Source organism: Scyliorhinus canicula, chromosome 2, assembly GCF_902713615.1.
Source record: "Scyliorhinus canicula chromosome 2, sScyCan1.1, whole genome shotgun sequence".
Classification (NCBI taxonomy): domain Eukaryota; kingdom Metazoa; phylum Chordata; class Chondrichthyes; order Carcharhiniformes; family Scyliorhinidae; genus Scyliorhinus; species Scyliorhinus canicula.
In genome coordinates this window covers 62,989,500-63,004,311 of record NC_052147.1, presented here as the reverse complement: position 1 = coordinate 63,004,311, position 14,812 = coordinate 62,989,500, and the positions used below count along the sequence as shown (strand labels likewise).

The window sequence follows — 14,812 nt, the reverse complement described above, 5'->3', positions numbered from 1 at the left end:
AGACGATGAAGCTAGATTGCTTGCACTTGTCAATGAGATGGTAAGGAGAGCACAAATCTTATGTAATCGCAGAGTATTCAAGGAGAGGTCATAAAAATGATTTTTTTTTGAGATTACCATTTGGAACTCTCTGCTACAGAACATTAGTGAAGTAAATGTATAAATTCTTTTTTAAAAACTGAGATCATCACTTTAAAGTGTGGGATACACTGCGTGGGTTTCCTCCGGGTGCTCCGGTTTCCTCCCACGGTCCAAAGACGCGCAGGTTAGGTGGATTGGCCATGCTAAATTGCCCTTAATGTCCAAAAAAGGTTAGATGGGGTTATTGGGTTATGGGTATAGGGTGGAAGTGAGGGCTTAAGTGGGTCAGTGCAGACTCGATGAGCCAAATGGCCTCCTTCAGCACTGTATGTTCTATGTCAATCTAGGTTAGTATTTCTGATGAGACATAAAACCAAGGTCACAACATCCTCCTCAATTAGTGCAGAAGATCCCACGGTGCTATTGAACAACAGTGGGGACTTCTGCCTAGCTTCTTCACCAACATTTATTCCCAAACCAACGACAGTACAACAGATTAGCTGGTCACGTTTCTATGCAGTTTGGGGAGCTTTGCTGTGCTCAAATTTGTTGCCGTATTTTCTAGATGAGTAAAGTAACTGCACTTCAAATAAAACTACTCAATTGTATAGAATGCTTTGGAATGTCCTGGAAATCCATAAATAAATGCAAGTTCTTCCTTTTCCTTTGATGAAAAATTGCAAGATAGTTCCAATCATATCAAGGCTATCGAAGAAAGATAAACTATAAATTACACTGTGTCTATAGACTGTACTTTTAAAATTAATCAGTTTTTCTAGAGGGAAAAGATAGCCCAATGACCACATCACCAAAAGTCAGTAATGTCACCAAAATCATGCAATAATTTGACACGTACAAGGCATGTACAATACAACTGAGCATTTTGGTAAAGTCAAAGAATAATAAATCTTAAGCACCATTTAGAACCAAAATGGATCACCAACAGCATTAAAAAACATATTTTTGTTTCCACGATAAAACAACGTTAAGACAGCATAGACTGGAGGATTAAATATTTTAAAATGTTTAAAAAAGGGGAGGGATTAAACCCAACAACTACTGACTAGTTAGCCCAACATCGATGGTGGGGAAGCTTTCAGAAAGAATAATCTAAATGTAATGCATTCATTTTCATTTATCAGCCCATGCTTTCCCAAATGACAAAAATCATAAATTTGTCAAAGGCACATCACATTTGACTAATTTGTTTGAGTTCTTCGATGAAGTAACCAAGAAGGTGGATGATGGTAGTGTGGTTGAGATTGTGTGTGGACATTCAAAAGGTGTTTGACAAAGCATCACATCATAGTCTTGCTGGCAAAAATTAAAATCCATGGGATAAAAGGGACAATGAGAACATGGACACAAAACTGGCCAAGGGACTGAAAGCAGAAAGTGAATGGTTGCTTTTCAGAATTAAGTAAAGGTACTGTAAAGTTGCCATTGTCCCACATGACCATAGCCTGCTTCCCCCTTTGAGGAGGAGAGCTGACTGGTGCCTATTTAACCCGAGGATCACCACACCTCAGGAGAGGGGCAAGGTCGAGAAGGCCGGCCTTCATGAGTAGTCTCAGCCGGTATGGGAATTAAACCCTAGCTGCTGGCCTTGCTCTTTATCACAAACCAGCTGTCTAGCCAAGTGAGCTAAACCAGCCCCTGTGAAGTGAAGTACACAGTGGTGTCGACAGGAGGTCAGTATTAAGAGCATTGTTATTTTTGACATGTAGTAATGACTGGACTTCCGTTTACAGAGCATAATTTCAAAGGCTGCAGATGATACAAAATTCAGAAATATAGTAAATACCGATGAGGATAGTGAGACTTTAGGAGGATCGGAACAAATTGGTAAAATGGGTAGTGACATAGCAGATGAAATTTATAGAGATACAAGAAGTGATATACGGCAATATGAATTAATTGGTACCATGTTAAAGGGGGTGCAACAATCCAGAGACTTGGAGTGAATGTATTAAAACTGGAGTAAAGTACAACTTTCATAAAAACATAGGCTATATGTAAAGGTGCTATATACATTCCAAGCACCAAACTTCAGGAAGGATATCAAGGCTCCAGTTGATCATCTCTGAGAAGTTTTTTGAAAAATTATTTCACAGGATGTGAGCGTCACTGGCACAGCCAGCATTTATTGCCCATTCCTAATTTCCTTAAAGGTGGTGGTGGTGAGCCACCTTCCTGAACCACTGCAGTGGTGCAGCTACACCCACAGTGCTGTTAGGAGGCGTATTCCAGGATACTGACCCAGTGATAGTGAAAGAACCACGATATGGTTCAAAGTCAACTTGGTGTGTGACTTGGATGGGAACTTGCAAGTAGTGTGTTTACATACATCTCCTGTCCTTGTCCTAGGTAGTAGAGGTCATGGGTTTGGAAGGTGTTTCAAAGGAGCGTTGGCTCGTTGCTACAATACCTCTTGTTGAGTTGATGGTACATACTGCCCCACTGTGCATTGGTACTGTAGTAGGGAAATGAGGGCGATACTGGAACTGAGGTGCAATTATCAGGAAAAGCAGAACAGGCTGGGAATCTTTCTCTAGAAAAGAGAAAGCTCAAGGGTGGCCTGATCAAAGTCGCCAAAGTTCTATAGAATAGACAACATGCTTTATACAGCACCTTTACATAGTTGCCCAGTCCAAGTCACTTAACAGGAGAATTATCAAACAAAACTCTGCACCAAGCCACATAAGGAAATATTTAGACAGATCGGCAAAAATTTGGTCAAAGTGTAGGTTTTAAGGGCCATCTTAAAAGGGGAAGAGAGAGGAAGAGGGGCAAAGGGAGTTCAGCATTGGAGGTCTGCAAAGATCTCAAAAGCTTGGTGGATGAGAATAGGTTACACAGATAGAGATGTAAAAAAAAAAAATCTCCACACTTGTGGGAAAGTCCAAAGCCAGAGGTCAGGAATCTTAACCACTAATAAATCCAATGGAGAATTCTGGTGAAACTTCCTTACCTAAAGGGTGACATGAATATGGAATGCTGGACTACAAGAAATTTGGGTCACATTTTCTCATACATTTACAAGACAATTATATATGTGTAATAGAATAAAGGGATTTGATGAAGCAGAATGAGAGCAGGCATCAACATATACTATTTAGGATCAAATAGCCTTTTCTTGTGATGTACCCTTGATGCAACGTAATGAAAAAGACCAGTCGGCCTATTCACACTATTCCATCCAGTTGATTTGTCTGATGTACCACGTCAAGAGCCTTGCAACAATAAAAACATCACACAGCTAGCAATTTGAAACTTGGACTCTTACTGTTTCAATGTTGTGGCAGAGGTGGACGTCTGACTGAAGAGATTCAAACATGCAATTGCGGGTAGGATGGAGAGGAAAGGTAGGCAAGGAACAAGCTCAAGTGCAGTTCTTTCTACAGGTTTGGGTGTGACAATTGCTTTGAAAAGTAGAGATCACAATGTCTGCCTCCCCGAACAGGCGCCGGAATGTGGTGACTAGGGGCTTTTCACAGTAACTTCATTTGAAGCCTACTTGTGACAATAAGCGATTTTCATTTCATTTCAAATGCAGATGGAGTGCAAGGAAGTCGGAGGGGGTGGTCCGATGGGTACATAGAATTATAGCAGCAGAGTGTATAATCTCACTTGTACAAATTAAACATTGGGAAAATAGAATCCATTGTCTTGCACCTTTGCCATAAACTTCACTCCATTCCTCTTCCTGATTGCACTCATATCATATTGGACCCAGAGTAGAGCTTTCAACTACATATTGTAAGTTCATTAGGTATAGGAGCAGAATTAGGTCATTTGGCCCATCAAGTCTACTCCGCCATTCGATCATGGCGGACCTCATACTGGCCTTAACTCCACCATCCTGCCCGTTCTTCATAACCCTTCAACCTGTTCATAATGTATAGGGGCAGAATTAGGCGATTTGGTCCAGCGAGTCTGTTCTGCCATTCGATCAGGCCTGATCTCATCCTGGCCTTAGCTCCACCGTCCTCCATAACCCGTCGACCCATTACCAGTTAAAAATCTGTCTAACTCCTCCTTAAATGTACTCACTGTCAGGACGGCACAGTGATGCAGTGGTTAGCATGCTGCCTCGCGACTCAGAGCCCTGGTTTGATCCCGGGTCACTGTCCGTGTGGAGTTTGCACATTCTCCTCATGTCTGCATGGGTCACACCCCCACAACCCAAAGATGTGCACACTAAGTGGATTGGCAATGCTAAATTGCCCCTTAATTGGAAAAACAAATAATTGGGTACTCTAAATTTATATTTTTTTTTAATTTACTCACTGTCCCAGCATCCACCACTCTGGGGTAGCGAATTCCACAGATTCATAATCTGTAATCACTGAAGCCACCTACTCCTCCTCTGTAACATAGCCCATCTTTGCCCTGCCCCAATTCTCCGGCCACTGAAACTTTCAGGCATGCCTTTGCTACCTATAGATCCAGCTATTCTAAAACACTCCTGGCCTCCCGTGTTTTACCTTCTGGAAACTTGAGATCATCCAATACACTGTTACCCTCGTCTTAACTCATATCAAGTGCCATTCACTGATCACCCCTGCGCGCACTGGCTTACTGTGGTTCCCGGTCAATCAGCACCTCAACTTCAAAATTCTCATTCTTGTTTTCAAATCATTATGACTTGGCCTTGTCCTGTCTCTCTAATCCTGTACAGCCCCACAGCCATCCCACCCCCAAGATATCTGTGCTCCTCTAATTTTCACTGTGAGCAGCCCCGGCTCCCTCCATTGATGGTACAGCGCCAGGGTCCCAAGTTCGATTCCCGGCTTGGGTCACTATCTGTGCGGAGTCTGCACGTTCTGCCCGTGTCTGCGTGGGTTTCCTCCGGGTGCTCCAGTTTCCTCCCACAAAGTCCCGAAATACGTGCTATTAGGTCATTTGGACATTCTGAATTCTCCCTCTTTGTACCCGAACAGGAGCCGGAATGTGGCGATGAGGGGCTTTTCACAGTAACTTCATTGCAGTGTTAATGTGAGCCTACTTGTGACAATAAAGATTATTAAATTATGCCTCATGTTGCCTGGGTCTTACACTCTGGAAATTCCCTCCCTATGTCTCTCTTTCCTACTTTAAGACACTCTTTAAAACCTATGTGCTCTATTGGTCAGCTGACATAACATCTTTTCACGTGGCTCAATGTCATATTTGGTTTCATAATGCCTCTGTGAAGCAGCTTGGGACATTTTATTATATTAAATATATGTTGCAGTTGGAGATGACAGTGGAAAGAGTGGGGACATTTAAGGAGGCTTTTAGTTGAGGAAGAAAAAAATTTAGGTTTGTTTTTAGCTAGCTCAAGAAAGGGATGGTAATATTATTCTCGAGTGCAATCATATGGCAATAACAAGAACCTTCAGAGTTTACAGCGGTAGCTCCAAATGCAAGTGCTGTGATCTGATTGGAATTCGAAATTGCAGTCACAAACACTTTCACTTCACCAATGTAGATTAACCCATTCCAGGTTTTCCAGACTTGTTTTAAACTATTCCATTTACTCAAAGCTCAACCAGTGGTTGGTATGGGGCTGGTTTAGCACACTGGGCTAAATCGCTGGATTTGAAAGCACAGCCAGGCAGGCCAGCAGCACGGTTCAATTCCCGTACCAGCCTCCCCGAACAGGCGCCGGAATGTGGCGACTAGGGGCTTTTCACAGTAACTTCATTGAAGCCTACTTGTGACATTCATTTCATTTTCAGTGACCTCAAGCAACATTGGTGCATCTTCCAGTTTAGTTTTCCATCTCCATTTGTCTAGGAAACTTTAATTTGTCTGCAAATGTTGATAATTATATCTGGAACTTTAGGGCTCCAAAACTGAACTACATCTAAGCTGTCAATTTGTAAGCAGAACATTTTTCTTTCATTCATGGGATGTGGACATTGCTAACTAGGCCAACATTTATTGCTCATACCCAATTTCACTTGAGACAGTGGTGGTGAGCTGCCTTCTTGAATACTGCCATCCATGTGGTGCATGTAGGGAGGGAACTTCAGGATTTTGACCAAGCAACAGTGAAGAAATAGTGCAAGTCAAGATGAGGAGTGGCTTTGAGGGGAACTTCCTGGTGGCAATATTCCCATGCACCAGCTGTCCTTGTCTTTCTCGACGGTTGTGGCTTTGGAAGGCGCTGTCAAAGGAGATTTGTTAAGTTCCTGCAGAACACCTTGCGGATGGTACAAACTGCTGCCACTGCATGAAGGTGGTAGAGGGAATGAATGTTTGTGGATAGGGTGCCAATCAACTGGCTGCTTTGTCCTGAATGGTGTCAAGCTTAAGTGTAGTTGGAGCTGCACTATAGGCAAGTGGAGTATTCCATCATGCTCCTGACTTGTGCCGTGTATTTGTTGGACAGGCTTTGGGCAGTCAGGAGGTGAGTTACTTGCCACAGGATTTCTGGCCCCTGATCTGCTCTTGTAGTCACTGTGTTTCTATGGCTAGTCCAGTAAATAATTATTTCAAATACTGTAACTGTAACCTGAAATTTGCAACTTTAAAATACTGCAATATATTTTTACTGATTGTATAAATGGTAAAATAAACCACAACAAGCAGAATATATCTGAAGGATCTGGAATTACTTTGTGCATCTGAATAAAAATCTGTGACCAAATATTTACCCACATTTTGACAAAATTTTCTAAAGATGAACTTTTTAAAGTTTTATTTAAAAGATTTGACTATCCATTCAGTTGTAGCTAAGTTAATCATAAGTCACCAGGACTTAAAGTGTGGAAAAATTATACAGTAAACCAACAACAGATGATGATTGTCACACATTAGAATGCTGTTGCATGGTTCCACAGTCAGTTGTCCAACAGTACTCAATTGAATCTGCTTCAATTATAAATTACGGCCTAAAGTAGGACATAAAACTCTTGCTTTCAAGAACAAACATTTTCTCATGTACATCCTGGACTAGTCAATAGGTCCATCCATACAGAAATGTGTTAATGAGATGACCATTCCTTCACACCAACATAATGCCTTCTAGAACTTACACCGGAGGTCCACTGGACTCCAGATTTGGCTAACTTATTAACCTCCAGTTCTTCACTGATCTCCACACCTAGGAGATCACTTCCATCATCATGATTAGTCTGAATCAAATGCTCCAAAGGACTTCCCAATAAAGAGTTATACATATTTTCCAATTAAAACAGGTTGACTAACTTTCCCAATGTGTTACTTGTGAATCCAGGAAAGGCATTCCAAGCCAAGAATGATTATTGGATTAAACCTGATGATTTTCAGAGCCTGTTATTATTTTTCCCTCAACCATCACTCGTGATTCCTGGATCTTTAATAGAGCATAGAAATATTTTTTCCTTAATTTCACCCACAAAAACAAAAATTCAGCAAATCCAAAATGCAACACAAATACAATTTTGCTATCCCAATGCCTTATATGACCCCTCCTTCATTTATGCTAGCAACTTCAGCTAAGAATTAATTTCCAGAATTATAGTCTCATCTGATTTAACACATTTGTATTTGTTACGATTGTTTGCATTCCAGGTTTTTGAGCATCATTACAGCTATGTTTATAACAGTATATTTTCCTGCCTTTGCTTTTGGTACATTTGTTTAAAGTTTTTTTAAGATAATTGTGAATTGCCATATTATCATTTTTTTTAAAATTTCAGACAGCTATATTATTTGCAATGTATGTTATGCACTACTAACATTCTAAACTCATGCTTGTAGCCAGTTTCCAGGTCTGTGAAATCATTCTCCATCTTCCTTCCCTGTTTGTGGGTGAAGTGCCTCACCAAGCAGCTTCAATGTAAATCTCTGAGAAATCACACACAATTATATGCAAGAAAGGATTTCACCTTCAATGATAATGTAATTTCACATGTTTTTTAAGGAAGGCTGCTCAGTTTCCTAGCTCACTGCTTGACAGTGGCATGGAAATATCAAGCACTGGTTGATCGCTGCAAATTTCCTATTTCCAAGAAAATTGCTGACCAGAGGCAAGACCTTTCCCTGACAGATGAGTGAATCCCCACCTTGCCTTTTGACATATTTGGATTAGCTAGTTTAAATCTGCATTATTGGAGGTTTGGAAAAACAATTGCTCTTCCTCATTTGGGAAATGATGTGCTGTTTAAAGAAACCTAAATAAAAGCCAAAAGAAATTAATGGACGATAACTTAATTTTTCAGTGCGAGATTCAAAAGTTTAAGGAACTTCGAAAGTAATCAAGAAGTGATCACAATCACAGTTAGCCAAAATGGGTTGGTTTCAATGTAACACAACTGCAATGTGTCAATTTGTAATCCAACAAAAAGTGCTTTTCTAATTACACAAGAGACAATGATTAGTATTTTTTCCGAGAAAAACGGACAATGTAGTTTGACTAAATATCAGCAAATATTACACCAACAATGGAAAGTAGGATTAATCTGAAAACTGGCACTCTGCAAGCTGTGTAAAACTCATACCTGCGCCCAAGAACCACTCATAAATGATCTCCAATAAAAAATGTAGCAATCAAAGGCAATGTTTGTGAAGATTGGACAGAATATAAAAACAGCAAAAATAACAAAGATTAATAAGAAGGGTAAAATTAGAGTAAGAGAGAAAGCTAGCTCGAAAGATAAAGACAGATATAGAACATAGAACAATACAGCACATGCCCTTCAGCCCACGATTTTGTACTCACCATTTATCCAAATCTAAGATCAACCTAACCTACATCCCTTCAATTTACTGCTGTCTATGTGCCTGTCCAAGAGTCATTTAAATGTCCCTAATGGTAAACAAGGAGATGGCAGATGAACTGAACCACTATCATAGAATTTACAGTGCAGAAGGAGGCCATTCGGCCCATCAAGTCTGCACCAGCCCTTACAAAGAGCACCCTACTCAAACCCATGTATCTACTCTATCCCCGTAACCCAGTAACCCCCACTTAACCTTTTTGGACACTAAGGGCAATTTAGCATGGCCAATTCACCTAACCCACACACCTTTGGGCTGTGGGAGGAAACCGGAGCATCCGGGGGAAACCAAAGCAGACACGGGGAAAATGTGCAGACTCCGCATAGACAGTGACCCAGCTGGGAAACGAACCTGGGACCCTGGAGCTGTGAAGCAACTTTGCTAACCACCATGCTACCATACTGTCCTAGAATTTACAGTGCAAATTTGCGTTGGCCTTCACAATAACGGATTATAAATAAGGGTCCAGGAATAATGATAGTCACGAATTTGACGGAAGAGAGGAAATCAAGAAAATTGCATTCACCGGGAAAGTAGTACTTAACAAATTGTGGGACTGTGGGTTGACCTGATGGATTTCTTTGAAGAGGTGGCTAGTGATATAGTTTGTTCTAACTTTCCAAAATACCCTTGATTCAGGAAAGGTTCCACTGGTTTGGAAAATAGCAAATAACTCCATAATTCAAAAAGGCAGAGAGAATGCAGGAAACTATCGGCCAGTTAGCATAACAGAGAAAATGTTAGAAGCTATCATTAATGGCATCATAGCAGCGCACTTAGATAAATTGAAAATAATCAGGCAGAATCAACATGGTTTTGTGAAAGGCAAATCACGTTTAACCAATTTATTGGGAGTTCTTTGAAAAGTAACATGCCGTGGATAAAGAGGAACCAATGGATGTACTGTACTCAGATTTTCAGAAGGCATTTGATAAGATGCCGAATCAAAGGTTACTGCAGAAAATAAAAACTCATGACATAGGGGATAGAAAATCGGCGAGCTAACAAGAGTCGGCATAATTGGGTCATTTTCTGATTGCCAAGACCTAACAAATGGCATGCCACAGGTATCAGTGCTGGGGCCTCAGATTTGTTTACACAATTAATTTATATAATTGATTTGGATGAAGTTTCCGACGGTATGGTTGCTAGATTTGCTGATGATACGAAGATAGACAGAAAAGTAGGTTAAGAGAACATTGAAGGTTATAAAGGGATACAAATTGGTTAGGTGAGTGGGCAAAGATCTGACAAATGGAGTACAATGTGAAAAAATGTGAAATTACAGGAAGAATAGGAAAGAAGCATATGATCTAAATGGGGTGCGATTGTAGAGCTGTGAAATGCAGAGGGATTTGGGTGTGCTTGAATCACAAAAGTTAGTATGCACATATAGCAAGTAATTAGGAACGCAAATAGAATATTATCATACATTACGGGTGGCACAGTGGTTAACACTGCTGCCTCACAGCTCCAGGGACCTGGATTCAATTCCGGCCTCGGGTGACTGCCTATGTGGAGTTTGCACTTTCTCCCCGTGCCTACATGGGTTTCCTCCGGGTGCTTTGGTTTCCACCCACTGTCCAAAAATATGCAGGTTAGGTGGATTGGCCATGCTAAATTGCCCTTATGTGTCCAAAAAAGGTTGGGTGAGGTTACTGGGTTATGGGGATAGGGTGGAGGTGTGGGCTTAAGTAGAGGGCGCTTCCCAGAGGCCGGTGCAGATTCGATGGGCCTCCTTCTGCACTGTAAATTCTATGATTCTATATAGCAAGGGGAATTGAAGGTGCAAGTCGGGAGGTTATGCTTCAGTTACGTAGAGGACTAATGAGACCCACATCTGGAGTACTCTATTGGTCACCTTATTTAAGGAAGATATAAATGAGTTTGAAACAATTTGGAGAAGGTTTATTAGACTAATACCTGGAATGGGCAGATTTCTTTATAAAGAAAGACTGGACAGGTTAGGTTGTATACGCTAGAAGAGTAAGAGGTGACTTGATTGAAATATGCAAGATCCTAGGGGGGGGATGTGACAGAGTGGATGTGGAAAGGATGTTTCCATTTGTGGGAGAATCTAGAACCAGGTGTCATGTTTAAAAATAAGAGGTTATTCATTTAAGACGGAGATGAAGGGCATTTTCCTCCTCGAGGAGTGAGTCTTTTGAACTCTAGGATATTTAACTATTTTTAAGGCAGAGGTAGATAGATTTTTGATAAGCAAGGGGTTGAAAAGTTATCAGTGTAGACAGGAACATGGAGTTGAGATTACCATCAGATCATCTTATTGAATGGTGGACCAGGCTTAAAGGACTGGGTGGCCTACCCCTAAATGGTATGTTCACATGTTAATACTTTTGCTTTGATTTTTAAAACATGAATACGTAAACAACAATTATTTGACCAAAAATAAATTTCCCTTTCTGTTACTGTATGTCCATTTGTTTTTTTGTCTGATCCATCAAATCTTATTTCACATGCAGAGATTGAGAAATCATGAATTCGGCTCAAATGTCACAAGTGGATCCATTACTAAAATCTTACAATATTGACATGCCCTTGAAAAATTCCTCTGACTTTCCTCCATTCAAACACGTGCTCAATATTTATTATTTTACACACATGTATTAATAAAATGATTCAAGTAGAAGGAGTTTGGTGGTGGTCAAGTGTATGAGTCACTAAGAGCTAGTGTTTCAGTACTAGCCCGAGGGCTAACCCAATATCTGATCAACTTGTGGATCTACACCAAGTTACTTTGAGGGTCCCTAAAGAATGAAATTAAACTGCAAATACCTCACTACTTTTGTGGATCCTTCCACAACAATGTAAATCCATTTTCAAAAAACATTTATTGCGTAATCAATTTCAAGACCTGGGCAGCACTGGCAAGGCCAACATTTATTGTGCACCCCAAATTGCTCGAGCAGTTGGCGAACCTTCAACTTGACTATTGAATGGCATGATGGGCCATTTCAAGAGGAATTTAAGAGTCACTCACATTGGCCCTACAGCCACATATCAGCCAGACAGGCAAAACAGGTTCAGATTGGTGAACCAGGTGGGTTTATTATGACAATCCAATAGTTATATGTCACAACGAAGGATACCAGCTTTCTTTCAGATTATTAGTCCCAGGCCACTAGATTGTTACTCCACTAGCACAATCATTATGCTCTCATTCCCAGTAACAAAAATGCACACCAGGTTTTGAGACCAAGCACTTACAGTTATCATTTGATCCATTATCAATAGGGATCTAATGCCCAATGAGAAAACTTTGCTTTATGAAGTGAATCAGTGAAATTACAATGCAGATTTATGGAAATACCCATGTACATGTATGCAGCATGCTGATTTCACTTGTCTCTCTTACTGTCAGTACTTTGCAAACTTACATTCAAAAACAACACAGGTTGATAAATGATTTTAAAACAAGTACATAACCCTTCTTCCCAGCCAGAAACAACTCATTCATCAATACATTTCCATATAATAAAACTTGAATATTAACTGCACCCAAGAATTAAACCATTTATATCTCGTCAAAATTTAGTACCTCAAGAGTGTATTGATATATGCTGATAAACAACAACGGCAGAAGTGAGCAATTTTTATTCATATTTTATGCTTTCCCCAAGTAAAATAGGATTTCTAATTAAGAGCCCCGTGGAACAGTATTTTTCTCGCTGAGCCACTCCCTCGGTTGTCAGAATAATCAAAATGTGTCGTCTACTCCTGTTAATTTAAAGTAGGGTTTTTTGCTATGAAAAACTGGCAATTACTCAACAGCAGAAATTAAGTAAACCTCACAGGATTTAAAATTAAGAGTGTAGTGTATTGTTAAATAGTACTCAAGTTAGGCAGTCTGTTAAATGAACAAATTCCAGCACAACAATTTTCAAAAAGGATTTGAGATTGGCGAGTGGAAATCCAATCTGGAGGTCTGAAGTTACAATAGTGTTTACTCACATACCAGCAGTTGCCAAAATACCAATATTTAAAAGTAACTACTTACCCACTAAGAGAAAGTCATTTATATTGGTTTAGATCAACTCTAACAAAGTTAGAGAAGTAATAAATAAAAATATTCACTAACAGTTCAACAAAATGAATATTTTCCTCTATTAAGTGCTGCAATTTGGGATGAGACGTTAAATCAAAACATCTTCTATCCTCAGGCATCACTAGTCAGAGAGAAACATTCTTCAAATGCTCTAGTTAATATTTACCCCTCAAACAACATCACTTAAGCATATCATTTAGTCATTTCCCTCATTTCTGTTTCTAGGGAACTTTTTATATGAAAACTGACTGCCATGTCTCCCTACATAACAACAGTGACTACACTTCAAAATGCTTCATTGACTGGTATTTGGAAATGTCCCGAGGTGGCCACGATGCAAAAACAAGCTCTTCTTCAGGTATGAAAGCAAACATCAAGAATGATCACGTGACGCAAAACATTTTTCAAACTATGTCTAAGCTAATCAGAGTTATTAGAAACTAAAGTAATCAATGTCCAGCTGATTGATATCTCATACACTATATCTGGCATTTATTTTATTATTTATAACCAAACAAATAAACTAAAACAGATTACTGTTTGTTGAATGCTGTTACAACTGGAAACTATCACAAAAAATCAAACAATGCATCCCAAAATACACAGCAATTGGTCATTAAACAGTTCAAAATTGTCAGACAAGTGCACAATGTTTGAATGTGTTTTGCAGTTTCCAACTGAGACATTTATGAACATTAGACTGATTCAATGTTTAGGGTTTTAAAAAATAGATTCGAGGGACAAAGAGCTGCAGTTTGAAAGACACAATCAGTCTTCCAGCATCGTGCCCAATCTAACATAAAGTTTGAGAGGTGTTTCCACAAAATCACCATCTTCTTTTATTCCTGGCCATAACCCCTTTTATTCCTAGTGTAACTTGAGTACTTCACAATTTTGCTTGCTCTGAAATATTTTCAGAAGTTTCATCCATTGGTATATACTTCGAAAGGCAGTTCTTGGTTATGTGTATAATCTATCATTAGATATTAACCACAACAGTGCTCCAAACCATATTCCCAGCATTATCACTATTAGATTTACTCTGCAGTTCAAATAACTATTTTAGAAAGAACAATTAATTTGAGACGGTCAAGCATTACCACTGTGGGCAAAAGTAGTTAACACAACTCCTCAAAAGAGAAACATTGTCAAGAAGTAATGGAGGCAATGCACAAACAACTTACCTTCATTTTCAGTTACCCTCTTTACGTGAGTACTTCCAGCTCGAAGTTGTGATCACTACAGTTGAGGAAAATATACAAAAAATACAAACCATCAAAGTGTGTTCGTTAAAATTAAATTGCAAACTACAAGAACTCTGTAACACGCTAAGAAACAAGCTTCCAACATACTGAAGTGTAAATAACGTGTTTTCCCCTCGCTTTACACTACCCGTCCCATAAAGGGGAAGCTACGAAGTTCACACCCATGAAATTATTAAACAATCTGACAAATAAATTACAGGGAGATCATTGAAGGTTCAATGGAAGCCGAGTGTGGATTCGGAGGCCAATTTAACTGCCCCTTCCCGCTTGCTCCTCCATCCTGTGTCACGTCGCCATTGCTCTCTCGCTTTCTGCACCATGTCAGTTCAACAAGCTCGGATCCTGTAGTACAATTATGGAGGTGTCCCGGCAAACCAGGCGCCTTCTCCGATTATAGATCGACAACCAAATGCACCCTCCCCCTCCCCAACACCCTCCCCGTGCGAGCAGAATTCGCTGGTTTGCCCCCCACTTTCCCTTTACAGTTCGAAACGATTGTGGAAACGCACCATCTGTGGAGAAGCAAGTGAGGCCAATACTTTAAAACAGGTCGATAGGAAACAGTGGCGAAGTTAAAAAGAGGATTGCTTCCCTCGGACCGCCTTTCAAGCCTGGTTCCCCCCGCCCCCCTCCCTCACATCTGAAGGCG

At 40.1% G+C, this 14,812-nt stretch overlaps 1 protein-coding gene across 8 annotated transcripts in view; it reads right to left on the bottom strand.

Moving 5' to 3' along the window:
- Window positions 1-14,812, bottom strand: part of arid4a (AT rich interactive domain 4A (RBP1-like)) — a 164,068-nt gene that overhangs the window by 148,697 nt on the left and 559 nt on the right. For 7 of the 8 annotated variants that reach the window (XM_038779915.1, XM_038779916.1, XM_038779866.1 and 4 more), the window contains exon 2: window positions 14,083-14,137. In XM_038779915.1, the coding sequence (XP_038635843.1) occupies window positions 14,083-14,088 (6 nt within the window). In that variant the 5' untranslated portion in view covers window positions 14,089-14,137. Of the gene's footprint in view, window positions 1-14,082; window positions 14,138-14,360; window positions 14,380-14,812 lie in introns of those variants that run through there. The other variant, XM_038779909.1, reaches the window with a different exon arrangement.